The 26,578-nt window shown below is 40.8% G+C and overlaps 2 protein-coding genes across 4 annotated transcripts in view; one reads left to right on the top strand and one right to left on the bottom strand.

Moving 5' to 3' along the window:
- The window catches only part of CMSS1 (cms1 ribosomal small subunit homolog), a 244,166-nt gene that overhangs the window by 202,364 nt on the left and 15,224 nt on the right, over nt 1-26,578 (top strand). For 2 of the 3 annotated variants that reach the window (XM_049824454.1, XM_049824452.1), the window contains one exon: nt 21,807-21,907. In XM_049824454.1, coding sequence (XP_049680411.1) covers nt 21,807-21,907 — 101 coding nt within the window. Of the gene's footprint in view, nt 1-9,653; nt 9,766-21,806; nt 21,908-26,578 lie in introns of those variants that run through there. The other variant, XM_049824453.1, reaches the window with a different exon arrangement.
- Nucleotides 4,455-26,578, bottom strand: part of DCBLD2 (discoidin, CUB and LCCL domain containing 2) — a 111,461-nt gene continuing 89,337 nt past the window's right edge. Inside the window, exon 16 of the transcript XR_007509029.1 lies at nt 4,455-4,464. The gene's annotated coding sequence lies outside the window, so the exon portion shown is untranslated. The remainder of the gene's footprint in view (nt 4,465-26,578) is intronic.

Raw genomic sequence — 26,578 nt, 5'->3', positions numbered from 1 at the left:
TCAAAAGGTTTAGGTAATGAAAGTGGACAGCTGGCAGACGTGGGCTGCATTTGGCCTAGTGGTGTAGCAATGAGGGGCTCGGTACCCCTTAATAGGGGTAGGTGCTGCTGGGAGCAAGGATGTTTCTACAGCTGTATGACAGGCAGTGCCTTGAGACAGCAGGAGTCACCCACCCCCTCTACTGTGCCTCCACGCGGGGACCAAGGAACAGCTCCATGACCTCCCAGATATCAAGCAGGTGGTGCAGCGGCTCACCCCGTTTAGGAGGAAAGAGGCTTGGGTTTTGTAGAAAACAAAGCATTTTTGACACGATCGACATGGAGAATTGTACTGGCTCAGAGCTAGAGCTCCATGTCTGTTGTCCTTGTCCCCTTTCCTGCCACTACTGCCACTAGCTTCAGCGGTGTGCTCTGCCCTTCTCTTGGGTTTAGTCCTCTCTGCTTGATGGCTGTCCTAGGTTTTTCCCCTGGTCCTTTCATAATGTCTGGACCTTTTTCTGGTTTTTACATCCCTACTGGAGGAAGACTTGGTATCTACTGCTGCTGCTGGATAGGGGCAGTGTACAGCCACCTCTGCAGGTCACATTGAACTGATGTTGGGGACTGCAGTGTCTCAGTAGTAACCGGCAGAGTCCTGGGGGTTTGACATTCTTGTTTCCATACAGTAGCAAAACACTGGTGAATTCAGGATGCAGAGAAGAATGCAAAGAAAATTTATGTGCTTTGTGAATTTAAAGATATAAATTACACCATCTGTGCTGAGTCTTATGATGTGTTAGCTCAAAACTTGCTTATTTTGGGATCTGGTTCTTTGTTTGCCACATAATTCTGCACATGTTTTGTCAGGCCTTAAGCATGGCTCGCTTAGGTCTGGATTATACAGATAGCGTAGACACTGCACTGCACGTTGAACCCTGAACATCCTGCTTTTCTCTTGTCATTGACAATTTACGTGTTTAACTTAGAGCGGATGATATCTAATATTATTATGCTGGCTCACTGCTGAGCTTTTTAAACAAATGCTGCTGTGGCTTGTCTTCGTGATAATAGAGACCTATTTTAAATTAAAGTGCTTTATTGATATGAGAAAACTTATTTTGTTTTGTAATTAGGAAATTTGCTGTCCTTTAAATAAATACAAATATTGAAGAGGTATTTGGTTTCTGAGTCTATTTTTGGCATTCCACAGCCACATCATTTCAGTGATTTATAGCTGAAATGCCTATTGAAAGCCTCCATAATAAAAATAAAAAAGAAATTAGATTACTTCTGAGACTTAAAAGAACTGTCGAAGAATTTATTAGAACAATGTTAAAATATGCCCTAAAACAAGTCATGTTAGTCTGCAGGTTGAAATGGGATACCTGGGAATTCAGAGTGCTGTGCTACTCTGATTAATTAAAATGTAGTCAGCTGAAACCTCCACTATAATCAAAATTGTTCCCCAGGGTTTTACCTTCATTACAGTTCTGGTGCAGCCTTCCAGTCCTGACCATTGCTGAGCTAAGTAATTAGTTCAGTTTAAAAAAAATAAACAAAAGGATAAAATTACCATGACAGTACGTAGGATTTTTTTTTTTTTTTTTTATTGCTATGCTGGGCTCTGTTTGATAGTATTAATTGTATATGGCCATTATTTCTGCTGCCAAAGACAGACAGTGAGAGACAAAGTATCTCTGATTTGAGGGCTGTGGTGTTTTCCATATTGTAAGACTTGGATTATTTTACAGTTCCTGTTTTCTGTAACTTTGACTAAGACGCTGATCTCCCCTCAGCAGATGTGCTGCCTATCTCATCTCTGTTGTGCTGTGGGTAGTGTTCTGCTACAGCGGGGTTTCCTTATCAGCAGTTCTGCAGTAAATCAAGCAGGAGGAGACTACATTTCCCAACAGGGTCTCAAATGAAGAATTCACCGTGTGTGAATTCGTACGGGATACAAGAGGACATCTGCCTTAGGAGGCTGTCTTCAGAGTTGAGACTTCAAGGCCTAGATAAAGGACTGCTTCTGTCTCTCGCATACCATGTATATTCTGACCCCAGCTTTACATAGTCTGTCATCAGTTTGTCCTTGAGCTGGATGCAGTAGTGAAACCCTTTGGATAGGGCTAGCCCTTATCATTCTCTTGTTTCATGTCAGGACACTCTCCCAGAAGCTGCTGAATAGCAAAGACATGACAAAGAAGCCTGTGATTGTGGCTGTCAGTACTGAGACTGGAGAATTGTAACTCTAAGTTAAAAGGGATCCCACTGAGCTGTGTCCCTCTGACAGAGTGAGCCCCAAGTTTGTTTTTCATCTTAATGATCTGAATGCAACTGGTTTGGATTCTTAAAAATATTTCTAAAAACACTGATGTTTTTTCAAGTGGTAAGGAAAGGGTCTTCATGTCCTTTCTGTCTGAATATAATAAACAACTATTATTCTAGTATAGCACTTTCTTCAAGAATCCCGTGTCACGTCACTTATGTTGTTTAGGCTCTAAAACAGCCCATTAAGGGAAATTTCTGCATCTTGTTTTTTGCAGTAAGATAAACTGAGAGGGAAGAAGTGCTAGTGATTTGCTAAAGGCTAAGCAATCCCTTTCAGATGTAGAAATGTGTACTCCCAAGCTCTTTAATATAACAAAGCATAAAGATGCACCTGGCTTCCATCCAAATAAATCCTCTAGGTTTCCCTCCTCTGACCATGTGTAGGGGGTATGTACACAGAGTGCAAAGAAAACAGCATATCAACTCATGTATGTAGTACATCCTTAACAATGGTAAAGTATGAAACTGCTCAGTAGATACTGTAGGTTTGCACTTTTAATAATAAAAACGTCTTCAATGTTAACAGCTCTTTTTAAGTGACATGTCACAGGAAAAGACAGTAGAGAAGAAGCAAGCCGTGCCTTCTCCAGTGGTCACTCCATACCCTGCATTGCTTGATGAAATGTGGCATTTCTTCCTTTTGTTTCACTGGGGAGGAGCAAACTTGGTGGGGAACCCACCTTGCACACTTGTGATAGGGCAGAAGAAGAGTCTAAAATGGAGGATGATCTGTGCTCTGAAAGAGATTAGTGAGATTCTTTGCCCACGTAAGGGGACAATCTCTCGGAAGACTCAAGAAACCTATAATTAGACTACATGTTGTCCAGCTCAGACAGCTGAAGGTTGGATGAAAGTTGGTGTGAGGGGGAGCGAATGCTCTGTTTTTCTCCCTTCAGGAGTCTCGAGTTTCCCGTTGCAAAGGAGTTGAGAGGTCACACAGTTTCAATCTCTTAGTGTCTACTTACCTATACCAAGAAACTCCATCGCAACCTGAGCTGTCTCACCTTCTAAGTGGGCTGGTGCTGGTCAGCGGGTGAAGGTACAGTGAGGAACGTGCAGCCTGTTGACTTGGTTGCGCGAGACAAACTGCACAGCAACAGCATGTGCTCGAGCATACGAGTCCTGGTGCATCATCTCTACCCTTCCTTTTTCTTGTATACTGACAAGCTTGTCCTGTACTGCCCCACTTTATTCCCAAGCGGGATTTCCTTGCCTTCCCACTCTTTTAGGCAGGTATTGTGTGAGTAGACAAACAATAGTACACATCAAGTTGCATTGGATGACATCTCTAACCATTGTGTTAGCAGAATAAAACATAGTAACAGGAAGAATGGCTGCCACTCATTTCCTATTTAAATTGAGCATTCTTAAAGACAAGAGTTGATGTAAAATGCCTATTTTTCACTGTATTTTGCACATGACTTTTCAATTGTCTCTTTAGGGAGAGTATCTAAAACATTTGTCATTCATTTGGGGATTATTTTACATTCTTTTCATCCTTTGCTCTTATATTCTTCTGCAATATTATTAGTGGTTAAGAAAATTGCATGAGTACTGTGCTAAATACAACCGTGTTGTAAATACTGGGGTTTTTTTAATGTTATTTACGTGCTAGAGATTTGGACACTGTTCTCCTGTTCAAGTGACTGCCTGAGGAATAGATTGGTGTACTAAATAGCTGGTTATGAGTGAAAAATGGAATAGTTCACGTCCAAGGTTTTATTTTAACAGAACTCTGTTTAGTCCAAATTTCATTTTATGAAAAATTGTAATTTACAGTTTTGCAACAGTGCATATACACTTTTACTCTCTGATGTTTGAGACAAAAGAATTCAGTGTTTTTGGATTACTTTCTGTGGTGTTTTAGCCCCAGTAGTGATCACTGTGAATTTGCTGCGATTGAAAGAATTTAGGCTTACGTAATGGAGGATAAGAAATTTGCGTTAGTTTTGTATAATCCCAGTTTTAACTCTTTTTTTTCCTGCATGACTATGCCACATTGTATAGGTGGGATTTTCATTGGGAATTGTTTTAAAGTTAGCCGCCTTCATCTTCAAATGAGATGTGCTGATATAATTAGCCTCGCATATAATCCTTTTCCTTAGCAGATGTCACAGAGCAGCAGAAAGCCATGCATACACCATTCATAGAGAAACCACTTCAGCAAAACACAGCCATTGCTGTGCTGGTGCTTTTCCCAGGCTCCCAGCTCCTGCTGAGCATCCCTGAGAGAGCACAGTTTTTTCTGTGAGCATGCTGTGTACCTCCATTACTGCCACAAGAAACGTGTGCCCCACTGGGGCACTCTGTTTTCAGCTTACTTCTGTAGCTGTCACTGATCTTGGAGTTGAGAACAGCTCTTTGAAAATGAGAAAACAATCCGTGCAGGCGGCCAGCTGTATGTCCTCAATTTTTAAATACTTCTGAAAGCATATTTTCAAGTATAGATAACCACCACTGCTCTGGGTATATACATGCCGTCTCATACCCCCGCACACTGTTTTATAACATTCCAGGTAAACTGCTTTCAGTTGTTTAGTTTCATTCTCATCATTTTTAGGCAAAGTTGTCATAGTTCTCTCTTTCATCTAGCCAAACTGAAAGTCCATATAAAATACATGCATTTTTCAAAGGAGATGCTTCATTTTAGCCTAAAATACTGTTTTGCTTTTAATGGATAGAGAGCGGGTCTCCACCCCCTGCAACTTTGTTATTTGTCTGGACACAACTGTGTACATACGTATGTGCATTTGTATGAGTGCAAGAGAGAGATGCAGATGTGACTGGGGGAAAGCAGGCTGCGTCCGTTATGTCCTCAGTTGCATTGATGGTCAGTGTCTGAGGTCAGGTGTGGCTGTTCCTTCTGCCTCCCCTTCCCCTGCACTGAGAAGACCCCAGGTTCCTGTTTTTATGCGGAGGCTGTGCACAGCAAACCTTATCTCACATGAATGGATTGTGTACCAATCCTGAATAATCACTGAGGTAAGGGCTGAGACCCATGAAACTGTACTGAGTGGGACCACAAAGGTGTCTGGGCAAGAAATAAGGCACTGAGTGTAGCAGACAGTGGTCTGCCTGCAGTTTTCACCAGTTTGGAGCTGGCAGTTGCAGCTACAAAGCAGTTTGGTAGTGCAGGCCTGTAGAATACCCAGATCTTCAAGTGAATTTTTTTCTGTGCCTTGTTCTGCCTAGACGTGAGCATGAAGCTTTATTGTGCTTTGGGTAGACAAGAGTGAATTTGCTATGGTTAAAAGTAATATTCTCTAATGCAAAATGTGAAAACCAGTATTGGAGATCTTTACGTTAGTCCCAGCACTGTATCAGACTGAAAGAAAATGCAGAATGCTGAGGCTATTCCTCACTTCAGAGCAGACTGTTCTCTGCAACAAGATATCGCTATACCTCTGGTGCACAGAGAGCATAATGCAGCAGGAGACCCTACGGAAAAGTTCTGTTGGGTTTTTTTCCTCCTGTTTTTGAGAGATGGCTTTGTGAAAGCAGGTCAGACAAAGCTTGGGGCTATATGGCTTGTTGTGAGTATGAACTTTGGTTTCCTTCCCTGTTACATGTAAGTCTAAAGGGAAAATATTCTTTTACAGAATGACTACAATTATTTAATTAACTGTTTGCTTAACTATAGTGTTATGATTTTTCTGTGCCTATAAGTGTCTGTCTTTCTAATACAGCATGCATTGGCACATCATCCTCTGTCCCTTCCTGAAAGTATACTCAGGAGTCATGGCAATAGTCACGAAAGGTTTTGAAGGAGAATGTCTGCGCAGGTGTTGAGGTAGAGTTGCTTCAGCACCTGTAGCAACTTGTTTTCATACCAAATATTGCTCTGCCTCCTCATGCAGGCTTACACACAGCGAACTGTACCCAAGTACTCTCAGACTGACTCTCTAGGTGCCACCTTTACCCTTCTCATACTCTTCCATCCCCTTTTGGGTACCCCTGCCCGGACACTGGCTGCAGCACCAGCTATGCAATGATGGTGGTGGGTGGAGGTGAGTCCTGGGTCCTGCTGACTGACTAGAGAGCCATGTGCCAATGATGCTGTGGTGTTTGACAGGGCCTCTTGCTAAAGGTACTTGTTTCAGGATGAGTTGAGGTATGCTTTCACTCCCCTCAAAACCCCAGCTTGTTTCTGTTAGTTCAGTTTGGCAGGGAGGGAGGAAAATCCCAGCATCGTTTGTTGTTTGGTTGTACCAGGAGAAAGCCCCAAGCAGGACCTTAAATACAGCGAGCAGTAGTAGGGATCTGACTACTGGTGGAACTTACTCATCCCCCTGGCGCTGTTTGGATTTAGCCATCTGGCTCCGACCCTGCTTACACCTGTCAGCTGAGGGTGACAGTGCCAGAGCCAGGAGTTTGTGAACGTCCCCTTGGAACTTTGCCTGGCCAGCTGGCAGCATATATCATCAGCCAAGTCTCCTCTTCCTCCTCCTCCTCCTCCTCCTCCTCAGCCTTGGATATGTCAATCAACGCATATAGCCATGCCCTCCAGCCCCAGTGAGGAAGGTAGATTTCAGCACCATCTAAGCCCAAATAGAAGGGAAGGTTTCAGTTTTTCTTTCCTGCACTAGAGGAGGAAAAAAAATCCCTCTCCCCTCCCCCCCCCCCCCCCCCCCCCTTCCTTGGTGGTCTCCACTAGGATGGGCACATCATGCCCATTGGAGGTCATACCTTAGCAAGATGAAGCTAGCTCATTCTGGTGCTGGAATTTTAGAACGGAGAGGAGAGACTAGGAAGAGGAGGATCCTACCAAGCAGGATCGGCCGCAACCAGAACGAGGTTAGAAGCAGACTGAGGTTTGGCTGCATTAGGACATGAGGCCTGTTCACTCAGATGTGCCTCTTTCTAACTTCTTCCAGTAATGCCGTGCTCATATTTATCATCAAAGTGATAACTGCTGTTTGCCATTGCTGTCATCCTCTCATCTGTATGCCAACAAACCTCCCACCAGTTTGGGTGACAGAGGCCTTTTGGGCTCAGCTCCTGTGGTGAAGGTGTGATGACCCTCCCTTCAAGACAAGCCAGTTCTTGGCTGCCACTGGGATGCAGCAGCACTCCTGCCTCTCTGCCAGGGGGTCTTTGTGAATGCTGTGTTAGTGAGCTACAGTCACATCCGTGCTGCTTTTAAGTCACCCCCCAAACCCCAATGTCTCTAACATTGATGGGGAAATAACATTTTCCCACACGCAAACAGAGAATTGGTGCCACAAAGTGTCACAAAAACTAAGTTGATTCGTTAAGCAATAACTTCAGTCAAAACCTGAACATTTTAATAATATATAAAGATGTATTTGTCCTCTTTTCTATCAGTGTATAACAATATATGCACTGTTTATAACCTGTTTATAAAAGGTTGTTGACAATCTTAGGCTGCACTAGTTGCTTTTACGCTGTGAAGCCTCTTACTTGCTGATGAACTTGATGAATGCATTTGCAATACTTCAGTAACCCGCCCATAACAGCCTCTCCTTTGAGTTCTTGCAATACAAACCTTCTGGATGAATCTGAATTATCACATGCCACACAGCCCGAGTTGGCTCCATGGCATGCTATCCTAATTACCATTTGTTAAAGAGACTTAGGACTGCTAGGAAGGTATTTTGTGTGAAATGGATGGTGTTTATTACGTCCTCCAAATAACACTCAAGACTCTAAGCATAAATTACTAAGCAATAATCAGAAGCAAAGGACAATGAGATGATCCTATACAGAGTGGAGAGTAACAAAAATCGGAAGTTTCTTCAGCAGGTAAGACTTTTGCCACCTTGTAATCTTTTACTTTTTCAGCCTGATGCATGGCATTGTTTAACCAGCAGATATATTAAGAAAAGACGACCTGAAATAAGTGCAGAAATAAGTGCAGTCGTCCTGGCTTAAATGAACTCCCAGTGACTTAGTGACCTCTCTTGCCCTTTGATTATTATTAATCTAGAACCCATCTGCCTTTCTTCAGATGTTTCTGCTAAGATTTTTACGTAGTGTTTATGTTATGAAGAACTTTCTGATGCTGTTGCATCGGTGTTTGGACCTTTAGGTAAAGTGGACCTTTCTACCCTACTTCTTCAGGTTACCATTCCTGTCTGTTTGCTATGGTCCTGTTGCATTAGAGAGTGTGTGTGTGTGCCAGTGCTAAATCCATGGCTCCGGAGTGTCTTTACATGATAACAATCTCCTCATGCTGGAGTCCACACCACAGTATCATCATGTCCATGTGACCTGAAGTGTGTTAGGATCTCCTTACAGACAGGCATGCAGTGCTGTACTCTGTCCAGGGTTTTTTCCCCTTAGGAATGACAACAGTTTAAAATGGTGCTGAGGAAAACTGTTCAGCCATATGTGTTTTTAAAAGGAGAAGCAATGCAGGACCAGTGTAAAGCATACAGTGGAAAGGAGACCGAATTCAATATGATCTTTAATCCTACTTGTACTCTGGTTGAAGCTGAGCAACTTCTTTGGAGCTGTAAAGGGATTTCAGCATGTGTTCATCTATTAATTTATTAATTTTTTTATATCTGTGCTATTTACAGCCAACCCTGCATTGCAAACCTGAAGCCATACTTTCTCACATTGTACAAAATGATGTGGATAAAACATCACTCAGCACATCTAAATGCATGCCTATATATACAGTCATCATGCATATAGTCATACATCTGTTTTTCTCTTACTTTCAGAATTATATAGTCTATTGGCATGGCTGTGTGCTTTTTACATTGATTTAACCAGGTAGAATCAGATAATGTATATTTTATTGCAAATGCTGATATCCCTTTATTTTCCCATTTTCTTTAGACAGTGATAAATGAAAATTGATGTTTCGAAATTGAGAATTTCATTATCCAAAAAAACCTTAATGCTGACATGCAGAATTGGTCTAGCAGAAACAGAATATCTGATCCAGGTCATCATCAACTGTTCTCTAATTATGATGACAATACAAAAATGAGGCAAGCTTACCTTAGCTCGGGAGACTCTTTTTTGCTGTATCCCAGGCAGTTTCCTCTCCTTATTCACTTGGAAAGGGCAAATCCACTTGAACAAAGGAAAATAAATACTGGAAGAGTGAGGGATTTAAGGAGTCCTCATCTGAGCTCCTGATCCACTTGTTTTTAGCAAATTGCAAAAACCTCGATCCAGTAGTAGCTCAGAGCGACTTTCTTCTCCTCGTATGTTCTGTGGGCTGAGAATCTGCAAGAATAGACCTGAGACGGTGCTGCAAGAGAGAGACAGCGGGGGGACCTTGGCACAGAGTTGGACCAAACTCTAAATATAGCCCAACCCACTTTCCATGCAGTTCTCTTCATACTCTGAAGGCAGATGACCTTGTCAGAAAACTGACCTCCCAGCATGTCACTCTCTACAAAGAGAAGATCTAAGGGAACAGGACTGCAACATAAAAGGACAGAAAAGCAATCAACCAACTGCTTGCAGCAAATGAATGTAGGTATGAGCTCTATTTTTACGGCAGTTGCAACTGATGGAGTCATAATGTGCTTTATTTGATCATTTAGACAAATGAGCTGCATGCCAGTTCACAAAAGACCTGTACAGATGAGAGATTGCATTGTAATTGCTAGTCTTAAATAGAGAGCACTGACATAGATGAAAAGCCTGTCACCTTTCCTACTCTCAAAAACCTTAACACGGCAGAGTGTGTAGTATTTCCCTAAAAGCTTCTGTCTATAAGAAATGATCCTTCCTTTCACTTGCTCTTATAGTAATACTGTTTGGAAAAGTGTAGTTAAATCCACAAATGTATATTCTGGTACCGTATAAATTTGAAATGCTAGGGTAGCTTGAAAGGGCAGTACAAACTGCAATATCAGAGGCAAAACTGCAGAGAAATGTGTAGTATACGCAGAGGAGGAAGCAAGAGAATAAGAGGCATAGAAACGTAACCCTTGCGCCTTAGATAGGGAACTGCTTTTCAACAGATGCTTTATAATCCGGGGAATTTGCCACTCTAAACTCTGTGTGGCAACATGTCAGGGTATTTTGTTCTTAACCTGAAGGAGAGTTTAACTTGATAGGAGTCAACCTGATACTCTGTCAAACAGGGACCTGATACTGCTATGTCATATGAAGGCTTCTGAATAAAAAAAGCTGCAGAAATCTGAGCAACTCAAAATGTCTGCTCTCACGTTCTGTGTTTAAGACATGGAGCAGAGTTGGGATAAAAGATTGTTTGCAGTATTGTTCTTCGGTGGGATATACTTGTTGGTGGTAACATATATCTAAGTGTATGCTACATTATATGCATGCATGCAATTTTCAATATTCAGAGAAAACCTGAGAAAACATCGGGACTGTGATAACCTTATACTGTAGATGTACATGTCTGCAAAATATTTTTGAGCCAAAAAGGCCTGAATTATAATACCAGTCGTCAGTAAAGTAGCAATGTGTATCTATGAACAATAATTTTGGCCACTAAGTTTTTGCAAAGTGTGCTATATATTTTTTTAATTGAAGCCTACTATTTTTTATAAGTTCCACTGTGTAATTTTATCATGATCTATTGGCTTTAAGTCCACAGGGTCAGCCAGGCTCTGTGTGTTACCTTCAAACAAAAACTACAGCTGTAAGCCACAGCTGCTTCCCAAGATAGTGGGAGTACAGTAGAAAATGTGAATCTCCTGCAGTATTAAGGGAGACATCATGTCTGGGACCATACTACATTCCTGGGCAAAACTTGCTCATAGTCAGACCTAGGCTAGAGCCCACCCATTAAGGAGTTTTATGGATTTATCCAAGTTCCTCTTTCCTCCCGATTTACCTATTTCTTCCCCATTAACAAGAATAAGTGTTTGTTAGGAGTGAATATTATAACAAATGAAGGATGCTGGTATTTGAAGAGAAGAGCTGAAAAAGGAATGAGTCTGTCTTCAAATAGACATATGTTGAGTGACATACTAACACTGTGTAAGTAGTAAAATTCTAAATGTATGGGATACTGACATCATTAAACACCAACAGCATCGTGCTATCTGCACTCCAGGGTGGTACCCTGATGCGATCCAGATCAACCCTACCAATTCCAGCTCCACAGCGCCACTGCCATTTCTGCGTCCCTCTCCAGCGTTGGGATATTGAAATTGCCACAGATTCCCTCATTTAGCGTGTGAAGGAGATGAGGATAAGGGAGGGAATATGTACTGCTCCCCAGCATGAGTTAGTACTCTTCACCTTCTGCAGCAAACAGCTGGAGCAGCTTCCACACATGATAGATCGGTCGTTCTTAAGAAAAAGAAGGAATCACAGTGCTCGGTGGGTCCTAAAGCACAGGAATAGTCATGCTTTCCCAGGAACTGTGACATGCACTTCTCCTATATGAATATTGTGGAGGAAGAGTGATTTCTTGCTTATATAAATATGTTGGTTGGCTTTGGGGAGGGAGTGTTAATCTTTGGGGAGGCTTTTATAGAGCAGTACTGTTCGTGTGTACAGGGCTGTAAATGTTGCCTGACCAACCCCAGTAATGTGAACTTCCTGAAAGGAGGGGAAAATGCTTTAAGAGTGGTTGTATGAGTTCATCAGTATGGGTGGAGCAGTATTTTGGTTGACAGCTGTATACACTCAAGTTTTCTTTAGCATGGCTTTTGCATGAGTCTCCTGTCCACACCACCAAGAGGGAAATGTAGTAGGGAGTTGGGTCCTAGTTTGTGCCTAGCTTTTCCTGGGCTCATAACTTGTGTTTTCCTTATGATGCTGGACAGTCTTTCTGCTTCTTTGTAGACAGTTTTTCTCTTTGACTACCCAGCCTTTTTTGGTAGCGTTTCCTCTGGAATGATCTGGATCTAGCTTTTCCAGACCCCAGGCCGCTTCCTCTCTCAGATGCCTCTGTTGGGATTGATACTTCTTTCAAGCCAGCCTTGTGGGGTTGCCCCTCGTCCAGTCATACATTCTGTAACAAGTATCTGTGAACTGATTTTTTATTTTTTTTTTATTAACCCAAAATTGCTAGGCTCTTGTAGTTGTTTAAAGATCCCATGGAACATTTCACAAGGTGAGATATGTGAACCATAATGGCTTGGCCAGTTTCCAATGTGGTCAACTGTATCCTGGCTTGCCCCATTATTCTGCTCTTCAGAGTTGGATGGAGTGTTCTCTTATTAGCATAAACTGTTGCACGGTATTGCTGGCATCCTTTTGAGTGGTTTCTAAAGTGACTGTAGGGTATATAATGCCTGGCATCTGTAAAGAAGAGAAGCCCTTTTTACAAGGCTAAGTATTTCATTTTATAACCTTCATCCAGTAGATTTGTAAACAGCCAAAACCCATGCTACTTACAAACAAAACTGTCTCCCACCTCCCCATCTCTCTAGAAATATGCTTTTAAACTGAATTTGGAGATTTAAGAAGATTATTGGAAGTTTCAGCATAAAGGATAGTTTTTGAGAGAAGAAAAGAAAGAGAAATGAGGAGACTGCAGCAATTTGTGGGTGTGATCTGAGCCTTCCCTCGTGTCATTGGCGAAGGGTACTAGAGCAAACAACAGAACTGATTTGCACTCTGTGCTGATGTATTATTGTATCTTCAGGCTCTGTTTACTCTTGTTTGGCAGGCCCGTAATGAAGAAATTAAGTTGGATCACAAACAATAAAAGGGCCTGTCATATTCCTAACATGTCAAATCTTTATGTTTGCCCTTTGCTTACCATGGGTTTTAAAACTACAGTGAGTAAATGAATATTGAGTTCTCCGTTTTTACCTTGGTGATGCTGTTATTCCTTGTGCGAGGCAGCAATAGGATGTCAAATTCAACCCTTGTCTTGCAGGAGAAAAAGTTATTTTTATTAGAAGGAGGGTGGCCTATTACTTTTACATCTGATCAGTCACTTTCTGTGATTTTTCTGACATATTTCTGTCTTATAAGGCAGTATATAAAAATGAAAAAGTCAAATTATGAATAGGGCTGGATTGTAGCTGTACTACAAGCTGGGCCTAACATTGATCATGTTTATTCTTCTGTGCTTACATGTGTACACCAGAGGATTTCCTCTGGTCTTATTCTCCGATATGCCCTTTATTTTGTCTTCTGGGTCACTCCCAGTTCACCAAGTCAAGATGTGTCAATAACAAGCTTACAAGTACCCATTATGAATATTAAAAGAGAAGGTGTTAAGGGAGAAAGGAGGGGTAGTTGTTACAAATGCTGTGTGGGAGATTCTTTGCATGGCACATAGTTATGTCTGTGTGCTAAAAATTTTTTATCATATTGGAGCATAGTGAAAATTAATTTGATATTATTCCATTAAGACCTTTTCTTTTTTTGTTTGAATTGGCAGTGATTTTAATTTAAATTGCCATTCAATGTAAGAAAGAGGAACCTAAACTGAATATCCTGTCACCAGATTTATTGGGCAAAAAAAATTGTTTGTGGTAGATGTGCCTTCTGAACTGCCTAGGGAAGGGGTTTACATTTTTGGAAGAATGTTGTCTTTGTAATACAAGCTATTGCCGAAACTTAGAAACTATTAAGGAAATTCCTACAGACTGTTTGCAAGAAACTCTGGCTTGGCACAGGCTTAGGCTGGATGGAGCGGGAAGGAGCTTATGCCATCTGAATGTTACCTAATGGGACAAAATTGAAGCACTTTTGATTCTTTGATAGGACTCTGTTTCTGCTCAGTCTCATATTATATGGCCTTCAGGTATGCCTCACAAGTACACTTTAAAATACCTTTTTTACGTCTACCTTGGCAGGTAGAGTCTGTGGTCCAAGGCATCCTTGCAGATACAGAAACTTACTGTTGTGCTGGAATATGCCTGTTTGGGGAAAGGAGTCCATAGTTCATAGAGATGGGAAGGGAAAACAGTGCCCAGACCTTGGGGGACCGTGGCTGGTTTGGGATGATGGAGCACTAGCATCACATGTAATTACCATGGAGATTATCTCAGCCCAGGCAGGGAGGCAGCTCTGTTCTCTGCTGCAGTAGGCTGACAGGGAAAGTTAACGAAGGAATGGTAATTAACTGGTAGTCACTTGCAACAGAGCTTTACGTGCAACTTTTGACTTCCTAGTAACACTAACAGATACCAGTTCATTCACAGTTTTTCCTCTTTAGTTCCAAATAGTCAACGTACCCAAGTATTTTAAGGCCTTATGAGTGAAGGCACTATATTTGATTTGTGACCCTGGTGAGAAAAGTATGAACACTTCATCAGTGTTTTAAAACTGGAGTTGCAAAAGCTATAGTGAAAAAAAAGGGGGGGAAAGATCTTCATTAGTTTTTGAAGTGGCACACTGCTTAGCCATGTTGTCATTCTTCCTTGCATCAAAGATTTCCACTGAGCTGTATTATTATGTCTTTTGATGCAATTAAATAGTCATTTTTCATTTCCTGTCTGTATATGTGTTCTCTCACTGATTTTTAGACTAAATCTTGTTCTGCTCTACTGTTTAAAATGATTTAGCTAATCCTTATTCAAGGGAGGTAAGGGAATGATTATTTTTTTTCTGTAATCTGTCATCTGGATTTCTCAGTTGTAACACTGCAGGTGATATGTGCCCATGATGGGGAGAATTATTTATCTTTCTGGGGATGCCAGTGGACCCATTCTAATGTAGTCAGAGCAGTGTGAGAAATTAAGAGGGTACTGACACTGTTGTAACTATTTTTGATGCAATGGTTGTGTGTTGATCTTTCCCAAGGCCAGATTAGTTTTGTAACTAACATTTTATCTAATTTACTAGCACTTTCTAAAGTATTGTCATGGTAAATAGCCAGCAACTGGTCTGAAGAACCACATTAAGAATAAAATTTGCATTCTTAACCATGCCACGTGGCTGGTCTGGAGGTCCCCAAAAGAGCTTCACAGCTATTGCTTGGCCAGTTGGCTTTACACCTTGGGCTCCAGTATATCTGAGCTATTATTAGGCTTCTCAACAGGAAAATTCAAAGCTGTCCATTGCCTACAGAGTGGGAACTTGGAGAGGATTGTCGTGGTAGACATGAAAGAGATCCTCCTTTCTGGATTAGCAGTGCTGGTGACACACAGATGAGTAATTTGGGATCTGTCCAGGAGGCGGTTTGAGCTGCTGCTTGCCTATTGCTGCTGCACACCGCTGGCTTTCATACCTGCTTCTCCCACTGCTACGCGGCACCTTTCCATCCCTTCTGACGGCCTCTCCTTGTCTCTCTATCCCTTTCCTTTTGTCAGGGAAGTAGCTGAGCTTGGAATGCTTTAAAATACTTAAAATGTTAAACCTTTTTTCTTAGTTAATCAGCCCCCCAGCCAGGCCTGTTTTATTTAAAAGACCTCATCTCTTCCTTTGGATACTGGTGGGCAGCACAGCAGGACCTGCCAGAGCTTCACGTTTCCTGCTGCCTTGAGGAGTCATACCGTAGTGGTATGTTAAAATACTGTCATCACCATTTTTAGCCCAGTTACTGTGATCAGCATAACTGTGGTGGCAAGAGGAGGCCTCTCAACTGAGCAAGGATGAACACGGATCAGTACTGTTTGATCAACTAATAAATAAAAACATAGCCTGCAAAGCAGCCTGAAATTAATCCATCATAGCACACCCAAATTGAATGAACTATGCCCACCTACAGGGTAATGACAGGCACATACATTCCTGTAACGTATCTGAAACTAGAAAGAGAGCATAACAAATACAAAACCTATTTCCACAGTGTACAGGGCTTTTTGTTAAAAATCAGAAAACACGGGCTTTATTTAAAGTCTGGTTTCAGATATGAGGCAATTTTAGAACAGTCAGAGGAAGATGGAAGTCGGGGCAGGGGAAAGCAGGGAGGGGGGAAACAATAATAAATCGTGTACAAACTTTGTTTTGATGCAAGTAATTCCAGTTAAGTACTGATACGTAGCCCTGAGGGGGGCATAAGGGAGAAAGCAGGGATTTCTGTTCAGACCCAGAGAATCTTCGGACCAGGAGTGTGTCTCTGACTCTGGGCAGTGCCAGATATGTCAAAAGTTGAGGGAGTCTCCCTCGTGGACATGCAAGACAGGTTTTCTCCAAATTCCATCACAGAGATTAGTTTAACAGTAAGAAATGAACTTGTCCTGTACTGGCCTGTGTGACTGGGGGTCTTTTGGATACCAAATAGATGTCTGATCTCAGCTTCCAGATTAAAAAAAAAAAAAAAAAAAAACAAAAAAAACCACCAACAAAAAACTAGTGGAAATTATTCCCTCAGTTATCTTTGGGTATGTATGCAAAACAATATTTTTCTATTCTGAGCTTTCTTTCTAAATGCATGTTCATTTTTCCTATATTATGAAGAGTTGTAAGCACTATGCCTCCTTTCTCAAAAAAACACTTCTGTTCTCTTCATCCCCTCTTCCTGTGAGGAACTTCCCATAGTTGCCATCATTTCTGTCAGCTTCCTTTATCTTCATTTCAGTCATAGGCTGGTTCAAACCACATGTCGCATTTTCCAAAGAATTTTAAGTTTATTTTCTGTTCCTTTCCAGTTGTAACTTTTTCTTTATTTGGGGGCATTTGGAGGTGTGCTGCCTAGAAAAGTTTCGCTTTTTCAGTCAGGCTTAGTTCTTGTAAGAATTAATTATTTATGTTGTGGTCACTATAGCTCCTTTATTAATCATTTCAGAGTAGAAAAGTGGCATGTGAAGGTCAGAAGTCTCAGTAATGGTGAACCAGCCTAGTAAACACAAATTTGTATGTACTAGCTATTTTGTACAAACAAGATTGCATTCATATCAAAGCACGTGTCATTATCTCCTATACCATTAAGGTCTTACCTGCCTTTAAAAATACTTGTATAAATAACCAAGCGAATGTGCATTCTTTGTGAATATATTAAAGCTGAAGATTAAAAGGAACCTGATAAATTACCTACATATCTGTGTGCTTATTTATTTATGTATATGTGTATAATATGCAATGTGTATGTATTAATATGGGGTGTATATGTATATATTTAGTATACAAATTGAATGTACTTAGACATATGTGTGTATATCAATACTAGATTTGAAAGAAGTTAGAAACTATTGCACTGAATGATTTTAAATAGTGATCAGTATCATAAATGAGGAAGTCTTATTTGTATGTATGTGTGTGTGTGTTAAGCATAAATGGCTTTTTCCATTTCAGAATGGTTCAAAATAAAATCAAATATAAATAGTTAATGTCTGGAAAGCCAGTTAGTATGTGCCATGCTGCTGATGTAATACCAAAGGAAGAAGCATGAAGAGCTGTGGAATTCGCATTTATTATTCTATATTGAGAGCATTACATGACCGTTCAGATATCTTTAATGAGCTTGTGCTTGCGTAAGGTCCACACGTTGCAGGAAAACAGATGCAGAGGGTTGCTGCGCTGAACATCATCACCCTTTCAGCAGTGTATTTCACCCGCACCTGCCTACCTGCTCATTTGCACTGCAGGGGACATCAAAGTCAATGTTGTTTTAATCAATTAGGTTCTGCATTTGCGCCAACTTAGTATTAAGGCAGGATTTGTGCTCTCTCCTGTTCTGGCAGAGAGGAGTCTCCTGGGCAGCTTGACACCTCAAAGCAGGACAAGCAGTGCTGCTCTGATACAGACATGTTTGGAATCTGTGAGCTGGGTGCTCCTGCATTTATTCACATCAAATTATGATTTATTTTGTGAATAACCCTGCTGACATCAAGGTAGCTATTTGCAGAGGAAAGTACACTGTTTAATGTGAGCATGGTTGGCAGAGTCTGGCCTGTGGTACTTTGATGCCCACAACAAAACACTCCTGTCATCATGGGAGCTGACATGGTGTCACAAACAATCACGACTCGAAACTAGCTGCTGTCTCGATTGGGACGTGAGTGGCTGTTTCTGGAACAAATAAAAGTTCTGCTGTTGTATGAAATAAAGATACTCTTGTACTGCAGAAAGATGCTCAAATTTGAACTCTTTTCACAGGTGTTTGTTGAGTCTGAGGCTGGACATTGGTTCCCCTCTTCTCTTGCTTCTTGCTGAAAGTAGAGGACGTTGCATCACGAAGTGCAGTCCAAAACTCAGATGGGCAGTGGACAGGTGGTGCATTGTTTGTCAGGCTATTTCAGATCATGGAAACCATTCGTCCAGTTTTAGATTGCTATTGCTAGCAGTGTGTCTTTTAGTTATAAGAAAGAGAAGAGGTTATTTGAAACTTAGACGACTCTTCTTTGCCTTTCAGAGCATGCCAAGTGGGATTTAAGAAAGAATGCTTAAAGTTCACAGGCAGCTTCCCCTGAATCTATTTTATGCAATTCTCGTTTATTTCCGACATGAAGTAAATATGTTGAGAAAGAGCTGGCTCAGCAATTCAATTTAGCGAGACATGTGCAGATACACTCTGGAATGGGTGATTGGAGCTCAAGCACGGTGAGCAAGAGGGACAAAGAGGGGATAAGTTCTGATTTCTTTGATGTACTTCATATATATCATTGTTCCACAGCCTGCTTGGATGCAGTACATCCAGGACCCTGGGGGTGTGGAGCTGGTATGTGAAAAAGATGATCGCTCCTCCAGTATCTCTGGAGTCAGGTCAGAAGAGACAGAAGTCAGTGATGGGTTTGCAAACACAGAAGCTGCCCTACCAAAATGCAGCACAAGAAATTTACTAAAGGAAGGGTGATATGGAGGGAAAAAGCACATGGTAATGCACAGTGGTAGCACTGAGTTACCAAGGCACCTTTTAAACTGCCAGGAGTATGCTGGATGATGTAATTTTTCAACTTCTTCTAATGAAGTATTATATCTGAGATTCCAAAGTGGCCAGAGGACATAAGTGGTTGGTGAGTTTGGAGAGGAATAGGCCAAGGAAGGAGCTCTTGCTGTGCAGGGGCAGGCATATGGTGCAGGAGCACTCGGACATCCTCAGGAGAACAGAAGGGAGGAACCCAATAGATTGACACAGGTACTTGAGCTGTAATATAAAGAAGAAATTTGTTACTCTCCCACACCCTCAGCTTGCTTTCTTTTCCTGCTCGCCCACTGCCATGTGTTAGGCTGTACAGGACTAGACAGTTTTTTTATTTTTTTTTGCATTAATAATAAATTTAAAATAATGTAAACCCACATCACCATTCATGATGTTAAAAAAAAAAAAAAAAAAGTGGGCTTTGGAATACTCTCTCCTTTTTACTTCTGGTGGCCAATAAACTTTCGCAGAAAACTTTTCACCTTCAGCCAATGTCTGATGAACACTCTTTGGACAGTAACAGTGATGTTCTAGCAGAAGTGTCAGTTGTACTGGGGATGGCTGCTCATTCTTCTTGTTATGATCCAAATGACAGCTCAGAAGAGTCAGTTGGACTCAATTTGTCCCTCAGAAGAGAGGGAAAGTAGCTCATGAGGGCAACTCATGGAGATCAGTGCCATGAATTTTCTAGTGTAAAAGTAAGCCTGATTTAGACTTGTCATATCCCTTGCTCATGTCCTTTGAGCAGAGATCCCAGAATGGCCAGTCACCTAGTGTCCTCTGAAGTTGACTTGGCACCAGCTTAAGGGGCAGCTGAATGTTGCAGCTACCCTGTGGTAAAGGGCTGCCAGGAGTGACATCCCTGCTCTTCCACTGCCACCAGCCACTCACCCCCACAGGCTCTAGCACTTGTGTGGCCACAGTCCGTTCAGCTGCTGATTTGTGGCTGTGCCTGTAAAGAGAAGGAAGCAAATTGGCCAGTTGAGCTGCAGTGTCCACTTGGTGCACACATTTGTGCATTTGCTCTAGATTGGGAAAGTGGGGGCTTTTCTTGTTCCCAATTAATAATTCAGAATATGTCTTCATCCTGCGTTGAGATGCAAACAAGTGCTGCCAGTTCTTCCATGGTGCTCATTTTGGTCTGAATTAAGTTCGTTAGCGCATTTATCTAACGTCTTCACAGTGGGATACGGAGTGGAAGTTACAAGATGGTATCATTCCAGGCATAAATATATACCCATTTTGTTTTCTGTTCTGTCACATTAGGATTTTCAAAGCCACTGCTTTACTGCTATATCATATATAACGTTGCATCTGCGGATGAATAAAGATTCCTTTTTTCCCCTTCACATCCTTTTACTTACCTTTCACTTCAATTCTTTGGCATATCTTTCACATATCCTTTCCCTTAGCTTTTTTTCAATAAGTATCTATTTCAACATGGAATTAGTAAATACCAGCCATAGTTGGATTTTTTTTCTCTCTCTCTTTCATGTTCTCTGGCCATCAGTTTGCTCACAGCTAGTGATTGCATAGATGTACTTACATCATCCATATTTGGGGTGATGCTTAAGAAATCCTACTGTTCCTCTTTATTCAAAATAAATAACTTAATCTTGAAGCTGTGAACTTACAGCTTCAGAATACAGGAGATTGCAGCAATGACTAAGTACTTGTTGGGTAGAAATATTCCAGATACAGAAATTGAATTATTCAGTTCAATGCATGTTAATGCTTCTGGCAGTGATCAGGGAAGTAATTCAGTCCCCAGCAGAAACGTCTGTGTTTGAATGTAACATCTTAAGCACTAATATAACACTATAAGAGGGATCTGTTGTTCTGGATAATTGTTTTCCCCAAAGTCTCTCTGTAGATAAAAGAGAAGAAAAAGAGAATGAGTAGAAACCTCTTAATTGAAATAGTTTTCTTTCAAAACATAAACCTTTTTTAGTCTGGTGGACATTCTGCTTAAACTTTGGGAATGGTGCCTTTGCCTAATTATTACCAAAGTAAGAGACACACAATTAAAACCTACTTGCAGAAAATGTCTGCATACATTTTTGTTATACCAATCTTGTAATTTTTACTCTTCTAGGTACTTGGTGTCAGTAAGCCATTTGGGGCTTTTGGATGGAGGCTGGAGTGGGGTTTATGTGCATTTTTGTGTGTGTTTGGTTTGATTTTTTTTTTTCTTCCTTCATCTGCAAGACTTGTTTTAGTAGGAGGAGACAAGTTATTCCTGAAGAAGCGTCAGCAAACTTAGCAAGAAAGATGTATTTTTACAGTAATCCTATGGACCATAGTGCCATTAGTCTTCAGTACTAGTGCTGTTGCTTTTTTGGGGGGTCTAATGAGATTGGTCTGTAATTATATATGGTGAATGCAGTGCTACGGATCCAAGATTATGTTTTACGTATTCTGAAATAATGCGGAGAGATGTCATGCAACTTGAGATGTAGTTTATCAAAAACATTTTCTTTCATTGTTCACTGCTTAGCTTAATTCAAAGGAGGTTTTGGAAAGATTAGATATTTCTACCTGTGATACTGCAGCTGGCACCCACTGTGCAGCATTCCAGAAAGATAAATATCTTGCCTGCCAGATGTAATACTGTGAAGAAGAAGGGAAATCTGGGACTTTTCTTACAATAGATTTCAAATACCAGTGCTCTAAATGGATAAAAAATTCTGTTACAGCTGTACTTAATGCCAATTCTGAGATTGTATCATTGTGACAACCTTTCAGCTGAAGATTTTGTCGCTATTTTTGAATGCAAAGATAGGGGATGGATTTGAAAAACAGCAACAAAAACTCTTCTTTTTTCTCATTAGATCCTTCAGATGATGAAGCTATTGAGAAAGCAAGTGATAACAGGATAGCAACACCTCAAGATTCGGATTCCAAACCTGCTGTGACAAAGAAAAGAAAGCAGGTTTGTAAACTAACCAATTGTGTAGTGCACAGAGATGATAATGCGTAGGGAAACGTAGTCTCTTTTTATTCAGTAAAGGGACAGTGTTCTTCACTCTGTTTGATCTGTTCATGTAATAAGATTGTTTTATTAAATTATTTTGCCTTATTTGGAAGTGATCGCATTCCAGTACATTTTAATAATGACAATAATATATAACTTCACTCTTGTTTTGTGTGAGTTGGGATTGCCAGGCCTGTCTCCTACAAAGTGACTGTCTAGTGATAAAAACCTGGATGGGTGCTACTGAGTGTCCTCCCCTGTAATCTTTTCTCTTTCCCTGCATGCACAAGGTCTGGAAAGCTATATTTATATGTTGTACAGTATCTCTACCCAAGCATGTTCCCAGTGTAAGGTCCAAGTGAAGAGTAATTTAGGTCTATATGGATTGCTGTTTTCATAACCTTTCACTCACTAAAAGCTTCCTTTAAAACCAGTAGGAACTGTGTTGTTCAGCATTACATGGAGTATGCTGAGGAAAAGGCAGCAAGGTCTTTTGACAGACAGCATCACACCAACTTGAGCAAAAAAGAGTCATCTAGAGGTCAGCTGATTTTAAAAGTCTCTTATTTGAAGGTAAATTTCTTCTGCCTTCCTGATACCACACAGGAGAATCAACTGAATGGCTGTCAAAGAGGTAAAATTACACTGGAAGCTATCTCTCCTTTAGTTATGGATATTAATTTTGACCCATAGGTCAATATTAATTTCACTGTGTGATGCCTAGGCAGTTGCCCAAGTGAAAACTATTTGCAGGGACATTCTTTTTTTGTAACAGAGAAGTGTAAACAACACAGTAGCAATCACTACACTTCTGGGTGTCTTTCCAAGAAGACCAAAGGTGAAGGGAGCAAAATATCTGAACTGGTTTCACATTTTGATTAGGAAAGAGAGAACTGAGCAATACAGGAGGAAGCTGTATTGCCTTTGTACATGCTATGCCAGGGGGTCAGATGCTGAGGACTTCAACTCAATGAGGATCCTTATGGAGCCACTTTTTGTCACTGTTATCTTCACTTCAGCATTTAGAACGAAGTTAAGACAGTTTGTTTGGAGGAGTTGCTTTGCTCTTTCTGTGAGAACATTAGAAAGGGTAACCAACACAGGTTATCATGCCAAGGTGGATCGGGACTGCTCAGCTCTTCCTGTCATATGAAGAATATCAGTTTGCATTCTGGAATTGGGTAATTTGTTATTTATCAATGAAGCTCCAGGAGGCAATGCTTTATGGGAGCTCAAAGTCATGGATGTGTTATTACATGTCTTTTAGAGTAAAATACTTGCAAAATCAGATGTAGTTACAGAAAGCTAGTAGTTTTGTAGTTCTGGTGCATATAACATAACCCATTTTACTCATCGCTGCCTTATTTACAGGCTGGAAGCTATCCTGCAGTGGACTTGGCACTTTAAAGCCAGTCAGAAGACAACCAAATAGAATTATAAACATTTGTGTTTCTAGTCTGCAGGCTGTCCAGAGGCTTACAATGAAATAAATAATTTGTCTCCGATCTGAATGCCACATTGATGTGTTTACTTTGTCACAAACTCCAAAAGTCAGAGTGTATGGCTGACCTAGAATGTAAACTTTGACACACACGCAAGAATGTTTTCACTCTACATTTGAATTTCCAGTAACTTGGCAACATGTAAAGAAAAAAAAAATTGTTAGAAATATAATACAGGAAATATTTTATGTTCTGTCTATGATTAACAAACAAGGAATTTATGACATTTTAGTTCATAAATCAATGGTCTCAGCACAAATTTCCTGTTTTCTGCATTTTAAGAACTTCCATGTAAAAATGGCATAAAACCACAGAGCACAAGGGAGCCGTGTCAAAAAACAGTAGGTTGTCTGCTCTGTGTCTTGCATTAGAAAAACATGCAAATGACCTTTTCTTAAGGGTGGCATGCAAAGAGCTATTGCATGACTAGGTAGGCAACTAACATTTGAAGAAGGGTCAGAAGTTCAGTCTAGATCAGATGCCTAAATATTTTAGACTGCAGATCATCAAAGGTGTGTGAGTTCACAGCCATTCATCACCATGAAGTTTCTCTTTGTCTTTTGGCATTAAAAAATGTCTGAATAAAGTAGACATATTGCTGGGCTAATAGTATACTATGCCTAAATATATGTATGCTGTTGTAAAGGAGATAATTTCGAGTTTTAACATGCTTCTCTGAGGAAGCAAGGCTTTGACTACAAGCCTGCTGTGTACTTCTGTTGATGTCGAAAGAAAGGGTTACATACTGCCCTCAAAAAAGAAGCCATGTCATTTGGTGATACTTTTACACATCTGAGGGAAGGATTATCAATGAGAAAATATTATTTCTCTTAGAGAAAAAATTTCAGCTCTGTGGCATGATTTTATTCTTTTCTCATGCAGATGCCAGTTGGGAGTGTTTTGCAGATTTATGTAAAACAGTTTACAATGTATATGAAAGGAGAAATGGGCCCAAAGTGAATGAGTGGCATTTTTCAATATGCTGAAAGAGTGGTAGCGCTTTTTCTAGGAAAGGGAACCATCATAGTCTACTGGAAGGAAGAGATTCACCTTGGCCCCTTTCTGGTTTTTTGTTTGCTTGGTAGTATCCGTTGACTAAATCAATCCAAAGGCTTGTTGTCTGCATAAAATATGATGTTGAACATGGAATTTATGATTGTAACACCTGGCAAGTTGTTTTTGAGTATCTATGGACAGCTGGGATGCGTAAGCATAGAGCAGGAACTGAAGGCAGAGGGTAGCTTCATTTCAGTTGCAGTGTCTGGGAATGCTAATGGTAGGGACAGGAATAAGGAAATGTATGGTGGTGTTTTAACAGCACTTGAATCAGAGTCAGGACAGAGATTTTTTAAAAAGAAACAAAAAAAAAAACCAAAAAGCTTATGTTAACCTTAAAAATTCCAGTTTTGTTAGTTGAAGTGAGTTTCTACTTGCAGTCATTCCCTTGATTTCTAGTGAAGATAATACATGTTTATACCTGAGAAAACCACACAGAAAGATAGATCTCTGTTGTTGAGGCAAGATACGGTCCCTATCACAACTTCTCATGGGTGGGTATTTATCCAGGCTACATTACATTCCAGCCCTAGTTGTAGAGTGCTTTGCTGGCTGTAGCCAGTCCCCAACCAAATCCTCTCTGGTAGTTCCTAAGTATCATTTCAAACCTTGACCAGTTTCAGGGCCACTTCTGTACAGTACTGCTGCTTTTGCAAGTGCAATGGCTGCGGTTGCATCATGGCACAGAAAGCAGGAGCAAGCAATAGGTCGTTTGTGTTGAGGATGGTGGTACCCTGCTTTTTATAGCTAAATTAGCCAGGGGAGTGGGGAGAAAAAGGAAAATGTAGGCATAATAGGAACAATTAAACCCCACAAAATGCTTCTGATAAGGATATGAGAGTGGGCTTGGAAAGGCATAAATGTGCTGGTGTAGGGTCGTATAGTACCAGTTGTCATGAAGTCCCCTTCTGTTTGGGGGGGACCAGTGCAAGGAGGGCTTAGATACTCTGAACTTCTCTTAGCTTTCCTTTGGCCCTCTTGGCACTGTTGAAGCGGCCCTCACAAGGGAACAAAGGAGCAGCTTCTCTGGCTTTCGGCTGGGCTCACTTTCCTGCTGATACTTTTCTTCCAGGCTTTCCCCGGGGAGCAGTGCTGGATTTGCTATTCCTGAGCTGTTAATGCTTCATGTGATGAGACTTGTTTGCAGTTTCTTGCAGGAGCAGATTTTTCCAGCCAAATGCATCCTAGTATCAAGGAGCTTTTTCCTGCACCTCAGCCTATTTTCCCATTGCTCTTCATCAAGTCGCTTATTAAGCTCTAAAACCCGTCTGTGTAGATTAATTTGCATTTCCATGAAGTGGAAGTCTCTAAGAAGGCAAAAGAAAAGAGAATTGCTATGCTCAAAACAAGGAAAGCCTGTGCCTCGCTTCCTCTCTTTTGGACAATTTTAGGCGGCTAAGGCCAAATCCTAACCCTGGCTTATGCGAACAGGGACTCTGGTACAAATGGACCAATTCAGCCTGCTCACTCAGGCACAAAAGAAGGTTAATGATAGCAACACGTGTTGGATGAAGATTATTCTGAAATGCACCATGTATTTTTCTTGTGTATGTTTGACCCTGACTGCAGTGAGGAAACAAAGCAAGAATGGGGTAGAACAAATTTGAAACATGTTTTCCTAAATTTGCATTACAAATGTAAAAGGAAATCCAGAGCATGATTGTTTCCAATTATTCTCACCCAGTTCTGTGGTATCTTTCACTGTCTGGATGCTCACCTTGGACCCAGTTATTTTTGATCACTGTTGGCAAAGTTTAGAAAAACAATCACGCACAATAAGAGATGAAAAATATAAAGTTTGTGAAAGGTTTTGTTTATGTTTTCCTCTTGATTTTTTTGTATGTATCAAATGTATCAAAACCTGCTTTTCACATTTTATGAAATTGTGACTACAACCTGTATGTTTCAACTTCCTGGTTTTTTATTCCCTTCTTGGTTACAACAACATAGATCTCAATTCCAAAATTACTCCAGATATAGGTAACTAAGAATTTGATCCCTTCTACAGGTGGGGAAGCTTGGTTTTTGTTTTTTCCTAAACCCAGCATTATACTTTCTGCATCTCCCTCTT

Source organism: Accipiter gentilis, chromosome 21 (genome assembly GCF_929443795.1).
Source record: "Accipiter gentilis chromosome 21, bAccGen1.1, whole genome shotgun sequence".
Classification (NCBI taxonomy): domain Eukaryota; kingdom Metazoa; phylum Chordata; class Aves; order Accipitriformes; family Accipitridae; genus Astur; species Astur gentilis.
Note: the sequence above shows the minus strand (reverse complement) of the source record. Positions and strands in the feature narration are given on the sequence as shown.